This window comes from Pyxicephalus adspersus, chromosome 6 (assembly GCF_032062135.1).
Source record: "Pyxicephalus adspersus chromosome 6, UCB_Pads_2.0, whole genome shotgun sequence".
In the NCBI taxonomy this organism is placed as follows: Eukaryota; Metazoa; Chordata; class Amphibia; order Anura; family Pyxicephalidae; genus Pyxicephalus; species Pyxicephalus adspersus.
The window spans coordinates 88,784,000-88,804,717 of NC_092863.1; the positions used below are offsets into that span (position 1 = coordinate 88,784,000).

At 39.5% G+C, this 20,718-nt stretch overlaps 1 protein-coding gene across 3 annotated transcripts in view; it reads left to right on the forward strand.

Annotated features, from left to right (window-relative positions):
• NEDD4L (NEDD4 like E3 ubiquitin protein ligase) overlaps positions 1-20,718 on the forward strand; it is a 221,180-nt gene that overhangs the window by 90,424 nt on the left and 110,038 nt on the right. For all 3 annotated transcript variants that reach the window (XM_072416533.1, XM_072416534.1, XM_072416535.1), the window contains exon 3: positions 5,598-5,679. In XM_072416533.1, the coding sequence (XP_072272634.1) occupies positions 5,598-5,679 (82 nt within the window). The remainder of the gene's footprint in view (positions 1-5,597; positions 5,680-20,718) is intronic.

Consider the following 20,718-nt stretch of genomic DNA (forward strand, 5'->3'; position numbering starts at 1 on the left):
AAAGCTCTGGAGAGGATACACTTTTATCAGTGAAACTGGGTGATCCAGCAAACTTGGAATGGTTTTCTTCAAAGTCACTTGCTATTTGTTAGCAAATGTTTTTAATGTTGGACCAGATCCATTCCAGGTTTGCTGGATAATTGGACCGAGTGACTCCAAAATGCATATCTAGTCAAACATTATTTCAAAGTTTCATATGCATGCACTGTTGTTGTTGCTCCTGGTGTTTTTAATTTTTAATAAGTATTCTGTAATAAGTATTTGTTAGTAAGCCCTTAGCAATAAGGTTTTGGGAAGTGAAGTAATAAAGCTTATCCCTGGAGAAAAAAAAGGATTTACAGCAAAGGTGCACTCCTTTTTTTGCACAGAGGAGGATGATGCTCATTCGGCAGGTGGCTGTTGGTAGAACCCTCCGCTGTCCAGAATGTAGGGGACCCTCTGTGTGCCTCCTGGGGATGTGGTGGGGTTGTGACACTAATCCTAATAATGCCACTGATTGCACACCATCAGCAAACAGACCCAACCTTTAGCTATATCCCAGCCTGACCCATCTGCCCAGTGGGTCTGCACTTCATTATCCCTCCACAGGGTGTCAGAGAAGTCCAGGGGTGGAACTGAGCTCAGGATCTTGGAAACGGAAGAACAGAGATGAAGATAAATTGCACACCCATTCCAGTGTCAATATCCAATGACTTGCCCTTTAAAGTCAACCTGTGAGAGACCTACAGCATTATTTATGTGTCACAACAAATTGCATTTTACAGCTTCTGAAGCTCCTGTCTTGGAACTCAAGTTCAGTGAGTTGTACAAGTAATGTTGGTAGTCTGCTGCAGACAGTAGTAAGCATGTCCTCAGTCCTTTCTTCCCCCAGTGATCAGACCACAGTACAGAGAGGCACGTAGCCGTAAGAATTAGGCGCAGTGACTACATGACCGGGGGCTGGGCCTAGCCCAGAGCTTTTAAGGGGTTAAGAAAAAGGGTAGTGTTGCCAGAGGGGGCTGGGCTAGTGTACAACGTGAGATAGGAGGAGATTAGGAATGGGAGATGTTAAAAGGGGCTGGACGATAGTGAGAGGCCCTCTTTTGGAAAGAAAAAGTTTCCCACCCACCCTCCCTCTTATGTTTAGGTAGAGTTGAGAGGTGGGTTCGTTTTAGAGGTTGGGGTCTTGGAAGGCAGGGATTCAGTGTATTGAAAAGGGGTGGATTTTGGCAGGGGGGATCCCCTTTGGTGGGGTCTCCCCTTTATAGTGAACGGATGATTATGGCTCCTGAAGGCAGTGCTGGGCAGCTAGGGGCCAAGGTGGAGATGTTGGAAGGGTTCAATTCTTGTTGGGTGGGATTTTGCCTTCTGAGACCTGCAGCTTGGTTGTTTGGGTGTATAATTGGGAGTTTAATAACATTATGGATACTGTTGTAATGGTTATGTATTATTAAAAGGGGAATTAAGTTGTTGTTGGTTCATTAAGCTATATTCAATGTAATATGTTAACAGTATATAATCCCGTTTAATAATAATTATATTAATAATGGAGTGTTGTGTTAATTTATGTTAATGTATGCTTATCAAAGTGTAAAATGTAATTTATTTGGCATTTATTTATTTGGATATTTGTTTGTTAATTATTTGGAAAGTTAAACTTTATTTAATGGTGTTTTAAATAAACGGCTGCTTGCCAGCCAATTTAAATCCAAGATTTTGTGTTGGGGTATTTAATTGGGGGGAGTGGCTGGTATGCAGGGGGAGGTTTGGTAGTAGAAGGCAGTTATAACAATGGTGTTTATAAGGGATGGGCTAGAAGGTCCGAGCTCCCCGGGTCATGTAATTGTGTAGCCGGTTACAAAGTTGTTGATACAGCAGGATTTGTATCAAACATTATAATCTGGTAGTAAAGTAGTATGATTTTTTTTTTATTTTTTTTTACTCCAGGGTTTCTAATCCAATTCTTGCTTGAATCCAAGGTTTCTAAGTATTGGTTGGAGTTAATTTTGTGCTTTTTTAAATGCAAAGAGCACATCGTGTTGTTAATTTTTAAACAACTATTGCATGTTTCTTGCCCTAAAGAAACATTCCTAGGTATTAATTTGTAGTAGATTACATTATTAAATTTTCCATGCAGAGAAATAATTTTACAGTACAGTTGAGTTTCCATGAAGAGTGATTTCTGAGGATAATATTCATAACCTGGGACTGTTCCTGGAAACGTTGGCATGTAAAAGAACAACTCAAGGCAGGAAGATTACTCCGTCCAGGGCTCACTGCAGCTGTGCTAAAATCACCTCCAATCCACATTCTATATAATGTCTGGCAGCAAGCGTCAAGGTGCGGACAGAAAGTGTCTGCAACTGTGGTCTTAATCAACCATTTTTTGAGATCCCTGACTAGTCAAGGTGCTTTTATTAGGTTTTGAGGTGCATGCTTTGAAAATTTACAAAGATCTCCATGCCTGCAATTTTTGGCCAGGAATGGGTGCTGATGTCACATTAGCATTCCTGTTGCTGACTGCAACACAGCAACATCGCTGAGGGCTCATTCATACATGTATGTCAACACATGTACACTGATTAGCCAGAAAAGTGTAATCTTCCACCCTCCTACTCTTCTCTAAATTATTTAATTTCTTTTAAAATACTTTTTTCACTTTTTCCCCCTCACCTGCCTACCTGAGTCTGCGATCACTCACAGTTGCTGTGTGGTGGACTGGTGATCCAGCAAGGTAGATGTGCCCATACTGGCCATTCCACTACTGCTGGCATCATCACTGCAGCTGATGGATGATAAGAGGACCCCAGATCTAAGCAGATAATAGAAAGTGGAGTCAGGGTCTTCTCATTTTCCTGTGTCACTGTCTGTATACGTCTGTCATTGCAAACCCTATTTAATGTACAGCACTGCCTATTATGTTGGCACTTTATAAATACTGTTTTTTATTAATATTATTAATAATAATAATAGTGGGCCAGCAATTAGTTTAAGGTGGTGCCTACAGAGTAGCTTTAAATTGTTATATTTCACATGTGCAGTGTGCAGTTGCAGAAAAAGGTTTGCATTTCTTATTTATGCATTAAAGCAACCCTGTTTCTAACCTAGAATGACCCATTGAAGCTGTACCTGTGAAAGTGCAAGTGAATACTTGCGTCTTTTACCACCCTTGCAGCTGAATGCCTTTCTGATACAGAGGACTCACTGGCTTGAAGCTGAAATAAATCCGGTACCCATGCTCCGGGTTTTGACATACGGTGTAAATATGCTACAGTATTAGCAGCCCCTGTATTGCGACCCAACTTTTCACTAACCACCCAGAAACAGCCAGGTGGCTACTGAAAAGAGTGCACCACCTGGCAAATAGGGGCCGTGGAGAACATTGTGCTACAAAATCACCTTTTCAATGTAGCACTAAGAGAGCAGAAAGAACACACACCTACATATGGCACCTGTGCTGTTCATTCTACTACACACAAGAGTCTGCAGGTTTTTGGGCATGAAGAGATGCCATTGGAGTGGGTAAGTGCTTCTTGTAGCTATAATTTTCCCACCCTTGACAGGGCACAGGGAAATTCTCTGTTGGGAAAAAGAAGGAACACTTATCGGGACAGTGTTGAAATGTATTCTTGGTAATATTTAGAGACTCGCTGTACAATAGTGGAAAGCATTCTGGGGTCTTGCTGTGCCATGGGACTTTTACTACTTCAATAAAAAAAAAAAATTCAGGAGTAAAACTTCTATGGAGTGAACTCATCTTCTGACTATTTCTGCATGGTTTATGTATTGTATTGCAGGGAAACAATTAACTGTTTTGACTGTAGATCTATCTAGTGGCCACTAAGTGTAAAGAATTGATACTTTATGGTCAAAGAAATATCTGCTTTTGTTTGTACAAACAAATAATTGTAGATTGTGTTTGTTCACTAAGTTATGTTCTGTCTTGCACACCTTGTCTGGGTCTTGCCAAGCCCAGGCCCGCCGGTGCTGGGAACAGCAACATTGGTGCTTGTCACCACAAGATGTAGCTGGACCACTCAGACTAATTCTCCCTAAAATTCTGTTCTATTGTCTGCTTGCAGTTGCCTGCTAGCCTTTGAGACGTGATCGGAGTGTTATTACTGAAACACTCCATTAATTGTTGGCCCCAGGAGTTGTATCTGCCAAAAACAAACACTGTGCATTCCTGCACCCTCATTCCTGTTTTAAATCTGACGTTTTATGCTAAGGCTAGGTACACACGTGCAATAGTTAGCATTTGAAAGTGAATGATCAACGATTATTCCGGATTAATTCAAATATAATCCACCAATAGTGTACACACTAGATACAGTTGTTTGAACGATCGTTTGTGAACGATTGTTGAAACGATGCAGGAAGTGACATGTACAGGAGAAAGTGTATCACAGAACAATCCACGATCACGGAATGACCGTACACGCAATAGATTATGAACGATCGTTGCCCAATCAGATCCGCCTAGATGGTCGTTCATTTCCAGCAAGATTCCTTCGTTCGTTGGCGTCCTGACCAGAAGTTGTGCACTTTTGGATCTGTGTACACAAGCTGTGTACACACGTGCAATAATTGTCATTGGAAAGGATCTTTCACGATCCTTTCCAACAACTAAGGACTGCATGATGCATGAACGAGCGCTGTACATAAAGCACCGTTCTGCTCTGTGGAGAGGGGGAGAACAATGGAGCGGCACCCTGCTGCGCACTCCCCCCTTCGCTTCTATTACGATCATTCGTTGTCCATCGTCCATAGATCCCCCCAGGACGGCCTTTCAGACGATGGATGGTGGGCTCTGTACACACACCAGATTCTCGTCTGATATCGGCCCTGAGCCGATTATCCGGCAAGAACCATTGGACGTGTTTTACGTAGCTTAGAACATATGTGAATTATCTCAAGGTTGTTGGGCATCAAGATAAGTGCCCTTGGGCGTGCAGCACTGATTTGTGAGGTTAACACGTTTGAATGTGGTCATTTTTGGATAAAAGTAAATACTGAATTCCTTGCTGGGTGTGGCAGATCTGAATACATATCTGCATTGTCCAGGTGCTGAGCTCCATCAGAAGCTGCAGATTCTGTATAGGTTTCTGGTATTCTGTCAAAAGTTTAAACACAAAGATTTGCCTTGGTGACTTTTCATGACCGTTACATACATGGAAAAGGTGTTACCTCTTTATCATTGGTTGTCACTTTACCTAAATACAGGAAATGGAAGTGCTAAGTGATTAGGTCTTGTGAGCTTGGTATCTATAACCAAGTCTTTTTGGATAGTAAGAAAGAGTTACTTCGGACAGGGAAAAATATATGTGTGTAAAACTTCTATTTTATACATTTTGAACTATACCTTCTCTAAATTTTTAGGTTCTTTTATGGTTCTGTGATAAGGTATGTCAGCCTTAAATATTTTGTTGCTGCTGCCATAGCCCATGGTGGCCGCTGCAGCTGGCTGAACTAATTATTGCTATAAGCAGCAATTCTGAACAGTCTTTGTGCTCAACTACTAAACAGAAATGGTTTCTGGATACCTGGGGCAGTTAACATACTTTATGTACATCTCTGTTGTTCTTCTCTGTTGTAACATCTTGTGTCTTCTCTTGCAGTGACCCCTACGTAAAACTGTCCCTGTATGTAGCAGATGAGAACAGAGAGCTTGCTCTAGTACAGACGAAGACCATAAAAAAGGTGAGTAAGACCCACAGCATTGATCTAAAAAAAAAACCAAGCAGATCCCCAGCTTGATGATTTCCAAAATGGGTTTCAGAAGACAACATGTAAATATATAGAAATGTAATGTCCCTACTACAATAAACTAAACTTACCTGCCTGTTTGTAATTTCCTATCTTTACTCCTTTGTGGGTGCTGCCATCTTTATTCTTCTTCCGCGTTTGTGTCTTGAACCTGGAAATCATGTAACCTAATTAATTCCCGATAACCTGGGGTATGTCGGGTTGCACCAGCATCTTTTTATGTATAGTGTTGCTTTTACTTCAAGTAGAAATCCCCTCTAAGCTATCATCAGATCAGGTGTCCTCATTGGAAGTGATTGTTATCTTGTGTTCAGGTGACAGGTGTAAAAACGAGGATCTCATATAGGTTTCTGTCCAGAAGACAAAGCGTGAATCTCTCCAGAGGGGACACAGCCATAATGACTTAATAGAAATTCTAACCCTTCCCCACCATTATCTGTTTCAAAACAAGAAATCTGTTTTGGCTGTAAATACCATTTGAATCTTTGTGATTCTGCCTATGTACAGTTTTCAGTGAATTACATGCCTTGCTGTTGTTGTGTATATATTGTGTATTGTGTAAGCAGAGCTGTTTATTGGGCAGATAAGAAGTAAACTTGACTGTGAGCTAAACAGTATATGTTGTGTATAGGCATCAATGCATTGTTTATAATACACACTCCAGAATACACCGGCACCAAGAGTCACATTCTTGTCAAAGCCAGAACCTAATCAGATAAAGAAATATATTTAGAGTTTGAGAGTTTGTAATATGCTATTATACAGAGGTTGTTTAATGAAGCCGTATAAAGACTAAGAGCATGTGGTAATGTCTTACAGTAAAACCGAGGTAAAATCAAAAGAATGAATACATTTAGATACAATGCTATGGTGTTGTAAACCATTGCAATTGTCTCCAAAAAATATACAGTATATCACAATGCTGATCTTAGCCTGAGAGTACTTTTTGCACAATGGTCTTAGAGGTAATTCTAAAAGTTATCAGGTTAATTAGTGTAATTATAATGTATTATAAGAATTACCTTTTAGAAATGAATGAATAAAAAAACCCCATTGTGTTGCTGTTCTTGGCTGTAGCTGTTCACCTATCCACCCAGCCAGGACCTCTCCAGTTGCTTACATGTGAACATTGACTTTTGTTTTGCATTTGACTGCCTGATTGGAAATGATGCTCACATGTGTGCAATATTCTGCTCTTCCAATGAGATCACTTTATAAGAGGAAGGCAGAAAGTGATGGGTCAGAAGTGCAAGATCTTTTGTATGGGTGCTCCAACATTTGCGGGGTGTGTGTAAGGTGAATACAGAAGCCATGCATGGTGTTCCTCTTGGGGCAGAGAGCTGGTAATGAACACTGTCAACTTTCACAAAGTCTTGTTGGTTCCCAAGAAAATGTAATGCATACAGGTTTGGGAGGTGCAATGTCTACCAAAACATGAGGGTCCTTGGCCAAATGAAGCCTCCACAGGGCCAAGTCAGTGCTGCACAAGGGCCCACTTTTGGTTTTGTCCAGTGTAGCTATGGAGATCATGGGGGGCTGAGCACAAGGGGAGTCCCTCTGACATTGACTATCTAAAGACTTTGAATTCTCTTGGATTTAGTCCTCTGGGCTGGTGGTATTTGCCCATAAATCAGTGAGATTTGGTGGTCATTTTTTAGCTGTCTTGTCTTCATTTGTACCTGTGGTCAGAGTGCCTGGCAGGGGGAAGTCTTACAGCACTCATTTTCTTTGCAGGTTTAGATATCATGTGTCTGAACTCTGAGAGCTGATGGATGTGGAAAGGGGTATTTACTAAAAAAAATCTAAATTTAGGGGCACAAAAATGTGTCCTCACTACAAATACAATTGAATTGAAAAAATTCCCCATTCTGGACCTACAATCTACAATTCCACAGTCTGTTGAAGTGCTTTTAATGGTTTGTAGGTGAGAAAGAGTCCCAGGGCGGAGAAATGAAACCTTTTACCTTGTGTGTCCAGTGCTGGAGGCTGGAGGGGGACCTTTAGATGCTCCAGGTTTGGAACACAACAGACGTTTTGGTGTATTTTAAGTTATTTCATTGCTGTCCAACTGAATGTGCATGAAGTGACATTTTTTAGACATACGTGGTGAAGGCTCCGTCCTAACTGATAATACTTAATTTATATTCTGTTATTAATATTAAGCCAATACAAGAGACATATGAAGAATAATGTATTGGCCATTTATTACTCATTAATTTATAAGTCAATAATTAATGTAATCCAGTTACTGTATGGATAATGGTTATATGATAACAGCAGTTTGATGCGTATGTTAATATATTGGTGCATGCAGACACAAAGCTTTCCTGTATAGCTAGCTAGCAAAGAAAAAGACTTCTTAAATAAAAAGAATTTTTATTTTATAACTCAGTCGAGTTGGCAGGCACTGCATTTTATTTTAAAGAAACTGAATTCTTAAAGCCATCCCACCCCAACCAAAAACAAAAATATATATATATATATATATTGCAAGCAGAGGACAAAGGAACACCAATGTGAGATCACAATAGCTGATTTCTCAAAATTACCAAATTGCTGTGTCTTGTTTGGCATTGTGTCTCTGTATGGAGAATTTTTATAGATGCAGGGCTTTGCTTCCCCATTTCAGAGACTCCAGCAAGAAGAACAGTGTTCGGTATGGTAATGGCATCACCAGTTCTCTATTCTCCTGAAACTAGCAGAGACAGTAGTGTCTTAGATCTTACCTTTCAGATATGGTGAGTGCCTAGGGACAGTTGCAAAAAGTGCACTGCTGTTTTTCAGGACACAAGTTGATTTTTCAGGGTACTGATGATGTTGAAGAACAAGGAAAATTTCTGATGTTCCGTTGCAAAATCTTCGCGTTTGGAATTAAAGTCTGTTTTATACTGGCATTACATTGCCCCAGACTGGTCTGCTACAGCTAGCCATATATTATTTGACATATTCTGCTAAGTTTACTGGATCTAAAATTTGATCAAGGCAGAGTAGTCCACCATGATGGGCCTAGCAGGATTTTATTCATTGCCGGGGGTACATTTTTATATGACCAGACTGATTTGTAGTCTCAGACTGGCAAGTCCGTTATCCCCACAAGGAGAAGTAATAGATCTAGACATGATTATCCCGCTTCTGGACATGGCTGATGCCTCGCCGTACATTGCTGATAGCATTCCTTCTAAAAATAAACTTTTATTGTAAACATGTGAAGGGATGCTGCTGTACAGTATGTGACTTGTCAGCTGTCCTCGTGTACTCCTGCATGTACAAAGGCTCAAAATAAAGTTACATGGGCACTTTGAGTGGCACAGGAACCCTGGACCCTAGCAGGGAACTAACTGTGTTCTAAGTGAGAGTAAACTCTATTCCCAACATCTCTGTTCTATGCCTGATCCATCATATAATAGAAGCAATTTTATTTATATATATATATATATATATATATATAATTGCAGTATAATTTACGATAAGTATATTTCTAATTAGGTATAATGTTAGTGTATCACTAATTGAACTATAATTAAAGTATATCTCAATCGCTTTTGTTTTGGAGTTACCTTTCAGCTTTTTTTGTTGTTCCTATTGGGACAGTAATAAAAATACAATTATTTTGTAGGATCAGGGGAACATTTGGTCACCCCTTCCATTTCTTATTTATCCTAGATTTAGAATTATCTCTTGTACTAAAAAATCCACACAAATAATGACATTTTGATATAATCCTGATTACTCCTGAAGTCCTGAATCTCAGAGTCTATCCCTATCATTTTCAATCTGGCGTACTTCAGTAAATCATCACAGCGTTTATCCAAACCAAGTTCTCCATCTTTCTGATTGACTTTGACCTTATCACTAATGGTACTGTATAATAGCATCAGGTGGTGGTACCTGCTGCCCACTTAGATTGCACAGGGAGTCCAGATCCACTAGGACGGTACATCTATACGTTCTGTCACAAGTAGGTCTGCTGCGTTGCCCAGCAGAGTCTCACAAGCATGAAGGAGATACCAGGAGTTAGGTCTTAAATAAAGGAGGGTTGGACAGGGTCTCAGAAGGTCAACAAGCAGCAGGACCAGTATCTGCATCTTTGTGCAAAGAGGAAAAGGAAGAACACTGCCAGAACCTTACAAGATGACCTCAGGCAGACTACTTATATGCATGTTTCTGACCAAACTGTCAGAAACCAACTCCATGGGGTTGGCATTTGGCCCCAACGTCCTATGCTGGGACCTGTGCAGAAGCATGCCCAGATGAGTTCCTACAGGCACATGAGGGCTATACAACAACTAAGTCACAATATCAATAGTTGTGATGAAATTCACACAGGTTCAAATTAGATAATTTGATTCAGTTTGATTCTCCGTGTGATTGTAAATCCTGCCCTCATTTAGTTAATGATTTTTGTTTCCATTGACCATTCCGAAGTCATTTTGTTTCTAATAAGTTTTACAGTGTTTATCAGCAAAACATTTCAACTTAAATATTTTGGTCATCAGGATAGAAGATGTGATTTCCTAGTGTTCCCAGAACTTTGAGCAGTGTATATTTCATCTAATAGCCTAAAGACCTGATCAATCTTAGAATGGGAAATCCGAGGAAAAGGTGATGAAAGGAAGATCAACACTTGAACAGTTTTTCCCAACCTCGCAGTTAAGAACTTTGGCTGTGAGTATATTTTTAATCCCAATTTTTCATGGGTTTTCTTCTCACTGCTTTATACATTGTGCCAAAATCAACAATTCTCAGTTCCATTTTTTGGCATCCGTACACAAAACAGAATATGGTGGAATCTCTGCTCACATCAAAAAATTAAGTTGTTCTGCATAACCATATATATATATAGTTTGGTATGTGCGGCTCCTATTTTTTTAACTATTAAACAATGCTGAAGTAATACTCTACCTCTTGACCAAATTTCTTAATAAAATATCTCCGATTACATAAGGAGGACCTAAACAAAAAAAGTGAAGAAATGTTGGAAATGTAATTGTGCTGCAGCAATCCCCTGGAAATTCCTCCTAAAAAATAGGATAGGATGCTCAGGCACTCCAGGCTGCCAGTTTTAGGAGATTTGGAGTGAGATTTGGCAATGTCATTATTATACTGTACTACTATTCTCCTTTCTGGGGGTTGGGTTATAAAGAAGCAAATTCCAGCCATTACCAAGATGGCCACCATACATAGTACAAAAAAGTAGCATGGTAGGTCTGTAAAAAGATCAGCTGCAACAAGACTGATGATGAACGGTGATACTTGTGTTTGCCGCTTTTCCATCTACGACCCTTTTTTTGTTTTAAGCCCTAAGATTTCAGTTCATCTTTATTATCCCCAGGGCCTTAGCAACTGCCTAACTCTCTCTTTTCTTTTTCATTGATAATGGTCATCAGTAAACTCTGGTGACACTCAAAGTTTGACTGTCTGATTCATAATTAAATAAAATGAATGTTTTAGATTTTTCTGGTAAATGTTTTATGTTAAATTAGATTTTGCATATTATTTCGGCTTAAACTGAGAGAGAGGAGCCTTGTAGTACAATACCCATACCAGAGTTTGGAACATGGGACATAAGTAATTATGACTGTCCCTGCATTCATGTATAACTGTTTTGTAGTCACCTTGATAAGTACTACATATTTCAGAATGTGATAAAACCTCCTCTATGTGTCCCAAGCTTATCTGCCCTTCCTGAGTGTCTGGAACCTTCATGGAAGTTGGCAGGAGATCAGTGATCACCCATTTGCTGTTTTTCCTTAGGTACTATGAACCAGAAAGCTCTGAGCATGCTGGACAGAGTAAAAAGTAAGCCAAGTCTATTTTTGATTGGCTTTAACTGGGTGATAGGGTGACCTTAGGGGTTTAACTCCAGGCAGATATACTCTGACCAATCAAAATGTTTAAACCAAATGCCCAGTACTGTGCATGGGCGACCCATGTGCCACTAAATCAGCTCTGACCCATAATGGTATCCTCCGGGATCAAACCACATGGACTAGTTTCCTCCTCCATCCTACAGGCATTAATGAGCCTTGGGTGCCCTAGAGCCTATCACGGATTCCTCTATTTGTGTTCTTTGGATGACTTATCCAAAGATAGGTGCTAATCAATTGCATTCTGAAAACAGGATATTTTGGAGTTACCCTGACCCAAGTCATCCAGTCAAAGTAGCTCAGATCCTTACATTTGCCCAAATGTCCTGCTTGGGACACATAATATTCAAAGACTGACTGTTCACTTACGGCTTTATTTATCTTTACCCTAAGTAGGTGTCATTATAGTGAGATAATCAATATTATTTACTTTACTAGTCACTGATATAAATGTCTGGCTAATTGGTGCAAAGACCTTATTTTGTATATTTCTTCATTAATTTAGGTGTATCTAAGGCCCTGTCTGATTAATTCTTTTTTCTATCTTGCTATCTGCATCATTGCATATTTAGCTTCCCTATTTGTCCTTATTGATACTTATGGGGCTGGAAATTAGGGGAAATTTTGGGTTTTCAAGAGAATATAGATAAAGGGTAAGCTGTCCAATGAGATGACTACTATCTAAGGGAGAATGTTGTTTCTGAGAAATTCCCACTCACATCGTGCTGTGTCTGCGATAGTTGTCTACAATATATTTTTTTGCACCTTGGATTGGTTTCATGCAAGAGAATTTTTCCATGGCATTCCACATGAATAAAGAGTGTCTATCCTCATTGTCTGCAGTGTACTCTCTCCTGTCATTTCATCCAGCCAAACACGTAAGGTAAGTAGTTAATGGTTAGAACTTCTGACATTTCCTATAGCCTCCCCAACAAAAAGCTACAGAAACAGGACGTTCACCGCATCAGGATCAATCAACCATAATATAACCAAAAAGCCAAAAAACTGTTACACTGTTATGATTGATCCTGATGCCATGAATGTCCTATTTCTGTAGCTTTTTGTTGCTATTTAATTCTATTTGGGATGTAGTATCTATTATATATATCCCTGGTAAAATGTTTTTTAGGGGTCTCCATGAATAAAAGTGGGGGTAAATCTAAAATGTTGACTTGCTGCTAGAATAGTAATAGAGGGGAAATCCCCTTACCTTCAAACAATGTCTGACTTTCAATTGAGTTAATATGATAGGATAGATCTCATTAAAGCACCCGAGGTGGTGAAAACAACAAAAAAAATGGTAAAAAAAATGACCATTCAAAATGATATAATAGTATAACTTAGTGACCACTAAAAAGAGCTGTCCTGCATAATAACTTGGTGTGCTACAAAAGTTTTATCTAAACAAGAGCGTCCCTGTTGCTGTTGTGTTTAGGTGCACACAGCAATCATTGTTCCTGCATAATAAACCTGTGTCGGAGAAAGTTACCTTCTACCTGTACAGCTGGATGACAGGTTGGAACAAGGTACTCAGAGTAGATAAACTCGTTTTGAAAACAGAAACTCCTACCTTGATTGGCTGGCTGGCTCTTTGTTTGCTGTGCATTAAAGCGTAGCCTGGCAGTCACAGAGAAGTTTGACGGCCGATTACAATACACTTTGGGAACGGCGTCTTTTTAGCTTTGTGGACACTTTTGTGGATTTTTTTGGGGGTTTCTGATTACTCATCTTTCTATACAACAAGGAATAAAAGGTAATCTTTTTGTATTATGATTTATTGATACCTAAAAAATCTGTGGTTGGTGACAACACTTTAACTTAAATCTGCATCCTAAATGTGGTCTCAGCTGGAAATTTGGGTTACTTGGACTTTGCATTGTTTTTTTTTTTTTTTCTACTGAATGTTGTGACATATTTGATCTGCTTTATCTATTGCTTTGATGGTGTAGTGTAAGCACATGTCTAGCTTAGTTATACATCTTTAATTTTACTTCTTTATATAGCTCTGTCATATCAAAAGGAGCTCACGATCTAAAGTCCCTATTATAGCCTAGGGGCAATTTTTTGGGGAAGTCAGATAACCTACCAGTAAGTTCTTGGGATGTGTAAGGAAACCCAAGCAAACTCTATGGGAACATAAAGACTTCACGCAGATAGAATCTTAGCCCAGACACTTGAGACACTAGTCCTCCAAGGCCAGTTAAAATACTCTTGTCAATACTCGACACATTGAATCTTAGAGATTTTAGTGCCAGATAACCACTGGTTGGGTGGCTGCTTGTGAGGCTCGTATAGGGACCAGATATTGGGGGGTGCCATGGCTGCACTAAACAAAACAGATATGGCTTCCAAATGACCACCATAAATAGTGTACCCGTATGAATAATGTATTACTTTTGTTGTGATTGCTTTAACAGCTGTTATGTAACCTCTTTTTTTTTTCAATTGTGATTGTAAATATTGACATGTCAGTGCACTTTGTTCTATATACACACTTGGTGTTTACTATAAAGCAGTGAAGATCACCGTGATCAGAGGCAGTTCTGTTATTTAGGGTGATGTATATGTCACTCCAGTGTTATGTGAACACACTTTATTGTCAGTTATTCCTGTCTGGATTTCAGCAGCTTCATCACGTTCAAACTGCCTCCACAGATCCCATTTTCCATTTCTTGTCACATTATGTGATAGCAAAGTATTGAAAAGATCATGAAGTATCAGGCACATTGGTAATCCAGCACAATGGAAGTGTATGTAAAGGTTTTTAGTTTTGGATAAAGTAGGTAGGGGTTATACACTTGTGTAGTGTAGTTGTGTGTGTGTAGCCCTGCGTCACGGGGCTGCGTCAGTTTTACATACATTGGACAATGGTCCACCATTGTTACCATCAAGGAGCCCACCCTAAGAAATTCAGCCTCTGCTGGGGTGCAGGTAGACAGGAACATTGTTTTATGCAAAGCACATTGTTTTGTTGTTGCTGATTGTCTTTTACAGTTTCTAGCTGCTTTTTTGAATGTAGCCCTAAATGTAATTTTTTTGAGGTTTTTTTAAGGGCCAATTCACATTTTCCCATGGCCTGTGGTGCTCTGCGATAAACCATCAGTGTTAACATACAGTGTGTTTAAAGCAGAACTAAACCCTGCTATACTCACCTCCTTTCCATTGCAAGATGCCACCATCTTCTTTCGCCTTCTCTTCCAGTGATCACTGGCGGGCCCGGAGATGATGTAACTCACACATGGTTGTTCAGTCCTGGCAAGTGCAGGAGAAACTGCTGATCAAACCATCCTAAAAACTGACCTGCAGCATTTTTACAACGCAGTCCACCACAATGCACAATAGTGCTTTACCATGCATAGTGGTACACTGCGACGCAAGTGTGTCAGAGCTGCATTGCGTTTGCGTAGTGGGATTTCATTAATAAGTGTTGCAGTAGTGCATAGATTATAACAGTCTACATCAGTGACAGATCTGTTTGGGTCCTATTACTAATCAAGCATCATATGAGGATCACAATATAAATATGGTATGTTTATGGTTAATATCTAGACATTCCTAATGCATAGGGCGCCGAGTTTACATCTGCCAGTGTCTTCACTTTCGGTTGTGCCAGCTTTGAGATAAAGTTGTCAGGTAAAACACAGATGATGAAGGAAAGGATGAACTTGTTCATAGCACAGTATCTGGTTCCTGCGTGTGTGATTAGAATGACTTAATAATCCTGTTCCCAGCTAGTCATCACTTTAATGAATCTGGTTACCGGCTAAGCTGTTTTGGTGATCTTGTGCCCACCGTAGCTTTCATGTATTGTCAATTAGAATGTCATCTTCCCTCATATTGGTGGTATTTTTCAGTGTAATAGTAGCTTATTAATGATTGTTTTACATGTTTATTATTTTCCTCATGTGTTTTGCATGGAATGTAGTACTGTATTTGCTGTCCCTCTACCTTTCGTTTTTGTGCATTTTGGTACTCAAGGTTTCACTCCAAACTCAATAAACCAATGATGGAAAAGAAGATGCTGTATACTTGCTTTTTCCAGCCATCCATGCTTTTAACATAAACCACTTTGCTGATCCCCAGCCCCTGCAGGTTTTGGGCTTTACAGGATAAATAAGGCCAGTGGGAAGAGCCAACGTTTGCAGCGGGGAGAGAAGGTATTCAACACAGTACTGAATAAAGTACTGAAAAGATCAAAATCCAGTTCAAGTGTATGTGAAAAATAAAATAAGCTCTCACTTCTCTCACTTTGATTTTTAGAGATGTCATCAGAACAGTAGGAAAATCCCCAATGGTGACATCTGTTCTGGAGAAAAACCTCTGGGATGCCAATTTTGTTCATTTTGGATTGATTCCTCTAATTTCCTGATGCTTCTATAAGATAGGGAGTGAAGGGCAATCTTCCCAGTGGTGTGCAGTCAGCTTTTACAGAACTAAAAAAAAAAATGTGGTTGGACATGGACTTGATAGTACATATGAGCTAAGGGGCACTTTAGGCAATTATTGTTAGAGGCTGACAAAATACGAGCTGTACTTGCCTTGGCATCCTGCCATGTGGGCTTTTGATAAGTTTTGAACTTTTTTGCTTTGGTGATCCACAGACCCTGCAGGTATCAGAGTCTACAGGATATTTAAGCCAATGGGAAGAATCAAAGATGGCAACAAGGGGAACAGGTATTCAACATACCCAGAAGTATTGGGAACCAGGGGAAGATTAGGAATTAGCAAAATGCTAGAGGTTTGAAGCCCAGGTTGCTGTAAAGAGAAGAAGTATAAACCATCTACCTTAAAGCCACCTTACTCTAATATGTCCAAACTAAACCAAGCCAACGCTAATTAAGTGGAAGTGTCATGGAAGGCGATTGAAGTTGAGCTAAGACAAATTCGGAGAAACATTTGTGTCAAAGTGATCAATACTTTCAGAGAAAGGTGTTAAGAGTTATATACTGCTGTTGGCCTTTCTATGGAAAAAAGCTTTGATTCCTACACTCATAAGATTCCTTATTGGTTCATTACTGTGATAGACAATCCTATTTTGCAACAAATAAGGCTGTGATGGGAGTATGGCCAAGTTCTACTTTTAGGGCCCTTTCTATTTAAACATTTATTAATATCCGTATTACTGTATATTAAACCACACCCATTTTATAATATAGCCACACCTGTTTTCTTCCGCAGTAGATACCACTTCCTTCTCTTCCTTTAAATTGTTCTCCTAAGTTGACATCTTTGAACTCATGACATATGCATGCATGACAGACAAATTATTCATTAACAGCATCTCCAAACATATGTATTTATTCTTTCAAAGGTGTGTAGCTGACTAATGGTCAGAATAATTACAGAATAATCACATGGAGAAGGTGTTCATCCTTGGAGTAACTAAATACAGTTCAGAACAGCACTGTACACTAATTAATAGCTAGAAATTTGCATGGGGTTTTAGTCTTCCCTACTCCTAAACTATTTTTACTTCTGTCCATGTTGCCATCATTTTTGAGATTTACCCTCACTTCCTGCTTGGTGAAACCTTTGTTACTGGGATATAAAATCTCTCTACCATAAATCCCGGATAGCAGCATATCCTTCCCCACGTTAAAGATACAATTTAACATGGTACTTACCAAGTGCTGTAATACACCAGGTTCAAAAATTATAACAGAATTGATTTGGCACCTCTGTACCACAAGACTCAGTTCTGTATATCTTTACATCATGAACTTCAATATGGTAGCCCTACTACCTATTGGAATATCTCATTAGTGTTTTCATTATTTTGTCAACCCTCGGTTTATTTACTTTGGTTGATACGGAAAACAGGAAACACCTTTCATAGATGAGGGCAAGTGACTTAATGTTACTTTGGATAGACCCCTTCTATCTGCACCATCTTACAGTTCTGATTCATAAAATAAATTGTCCCCGTTTTCTCATCCAGGTGGTTTCAGTGTTGTCATTGAAATGTTCTGGAGTGCTCTGGTGTGTTCGGAACCTGCGTGATCCCTGTGCTATCTATAGATCACTATATTTAGAACCAAATTACTCACAGATTTCCCCAGTCACCAGTACACTTCCATGCTGTGAGGTCACAGATGGGTTCCCGTTTCACACTCCCCACCACCACCCTCGACCCATGTCACCTAATCTCTGGGAAAGTAAAATAATCCCACAATAAAGTGGATGTATAGACTTTTCAGTTATTTTTGGATATATGTGTAAAAATGATCAGCTTGATGTATAAAATGCTATGGATGTATGGTAATGTTTTAAACCCTTTCTTCAATATATATTTGGTTCACAGAGGGCAGGTCTAATTACACTACTGGAGATAACTGTACTAATAGCACAGAAAAGTAGGGCAACCTAATATTTTTACATAAAAAAATGTTTTAGTGGTATATTCAACAGACCAAATGATGGAATATAAGAGACATTCATTGTTAGGTTTGCATACACTTTTAAGCAGAACGCAAGTCACTTGTTCAAAATTTAGGATCAGGCAGGACTTAATTGCAGAAAGAGATAGGCAATGTCTCTTCTGAAATAAGCATTCATACCTGCCTAATCGCAGTCTTTTTCTATAAAAAAATTGGTGAGCTGTGAATGCATAGCTCTGTGTAGGACGTCAGGAATGACGCCGACGCTCATTTCGGCATTCCCTGTGGTTGCCAGGACTGAATGAGCGCCTGTGCAGTAGTTCTATATCTACATCTAATTTACATCTCTCTACTGGAATTTTGGGCTACTCTTCCTTTGCCAGCTGCTCCAGGTCTCTCCAATTTAAAGGGTTTCTTCTCCCAAATGCTGTTTTTAGATCTCTTCACGGGTGCTCTATGGGATTTAGTTCTGGACTCAATGCTGCCCACTTCAGAACTCTCCAGCGCTTTGTTATAAACCATTTCTTCATGCTTTTTGAAGTTTACTTTGGGTCATTGTCCTGCTGTAAGACGCATGACCTCTGGCTGAGACAGTTTTTTTTATACACTGGGCCCTACATTGTGCCCCAGAATTCTTTAGTAGTCTTCAGATTTTATAATACCTTGCAAACAGTCCAGACTACCAGTGCCTGAAGCTGCAAAGCAAACTCCACTGTAGGGACCATGTTCTTTTCCTTGAAGGGTTCTTTTTGTTTTCTGTAAACAGTCGAATGATGTGCATTACCGGAAAGTTGTATTTTTGTCTCATCTGTCCAGTGGACAGTGGAAGCCTTCTGGGAGAATTTCATGGGTCTTTCAGCAGGACAATGACCCAAAACATACTTCAGAAAGCACCCAAATGTGGTTTAAGACAAAGCGCTGGAGAGTTCTGAAGTTAGGAGAAGGAACTCTTCAAATCTGAGAGACCTGGAGCAACTGGAAAAGGAAGTGTGGTCCAAAATTCCAGTAGAGCGATGTGACAGACTCATTGTTTGCTACAGAAAGTGATTAACATCAGTTATTTCTTCTAAAGGGTGTGCAACCAAGTATTAGGTTGAGGGTGCCAATCATTTTGTCCAGACCTTTTTTATGTTTTATGTAATGTTGCTGCTTTTTTGTGTCCTTCCAATGTCAACAAAAGAAATAAACATGACAACACCAAAGCATTTGAAATTGCGACAATTTTCTGGGAGAAGTGGTACATTTTTCTGACATAAATGCAAGGGTGCTAATATTTTTGGCCATGACTGTATATATTATATGTTTTTTTTATATCTTTTTGGTATACTTCCAATTTAAAGTTAAAAAAAGAAACAGTTTAAGAAAAATTTTAAAAATACTTGCCCCTCACCCTGGCTTCCATTATGTTTGCTTTTATGAGCAGAACTTCAGTAGGCCTACTCAATATATCCTGGGAGAGCTGAGGATCCCAAATCACCCCATTTTGGGTTTAGAGTCCTTAGCCCAAAACATAGTTAGATTTTATCTGGACCTCAAGTAAAAATAGCACAATATCCAATAGTGTTGGGAGAAGTGATTTTGCTACTGGTAAAGATTCACTAGAATCTAAGCCACCTGTATGATGAAACTCTGGGAATTTCTGAGTTTCTGCATGAATCGCATATAAAATGTGATCTGAACCTCATCAGAGGTGGGTAAACTTTTCTGTACAATGTATACTTCATTTCTTTTTACTGAGCCTACTTTCAGCTGATCAGACACAGTATTGCATTTGTTGTCACTACCCCTCATGTACCCTAATGGCTCAGCACATAGCAGGTGGAAATGCAGCCTATTTTCTACATGGCTCCGTCTGGGAGACCCTGTGCTGAGAGATTGTTTGAAAGCATGGGCCTTTCCTTCTGAGAAAGCCAAGAATCCTAAACTAATTTGCAGGGTTAAGAGTCAAATGCCCAAGCCATAGATTTTCTCTGCACCTCAAGCAGACTTTAGAAGTGATTATACTATTGGTAAATGTTGACTAGTATCTGAGCCACTTATATAGTGTATGGTTTGGGGTTTCTACATGAATCACTTCTAAATTGTGATCGCAACCTCATCACACTTCTGTACATTGTATACTCAGCTTCTTTCTATGGCATTGGAGCCACCTGTACTATGAGAGTCTGGGGATTTTCTGGGTGTCTGCATGAAACACCTCTAAAATGCAATCTCATCATAGATGGGTAAACTTTTCTCTACATTGAGCACTCTACTTCTTACTACTTTTAAGCCCCCTTTCAGCTGATCAGACATAGTTTTGGCACTTGAGGGGCTGTCTTTGCCACCCATGTGCCTTAATGGCCTGGCATATAGCAGGTGGTAATGCAGCCTATTTATTATATGGCTCCCTCTGGGAGACCCTGTGCTGAGAGATTGTTTGAACGCATGGGCCTTCCCTTCTGAGAAAGCCAAGGATCCCAAATTATTCTGTGAGGTTAGGAGTCCTCAACCCAGCTCAAAGATTTTAACTGAACCTCAAGATGATATTCAATAGTGTTGACAGAAGCAATTCAGCTAAAGGTTCACTAGTATCTGAGCCAGGTGTATAGTGAGACCTTTTGGATTTATGGGTTTCTGCATGAATCACTTCTGAAAAGTGATCTCAACCTCATCATACTTGGCCTAAATTCTTCTGAACATTCTATACACTGCTTCTTTCTATTACATTGCAGCCACTTGTATAATGA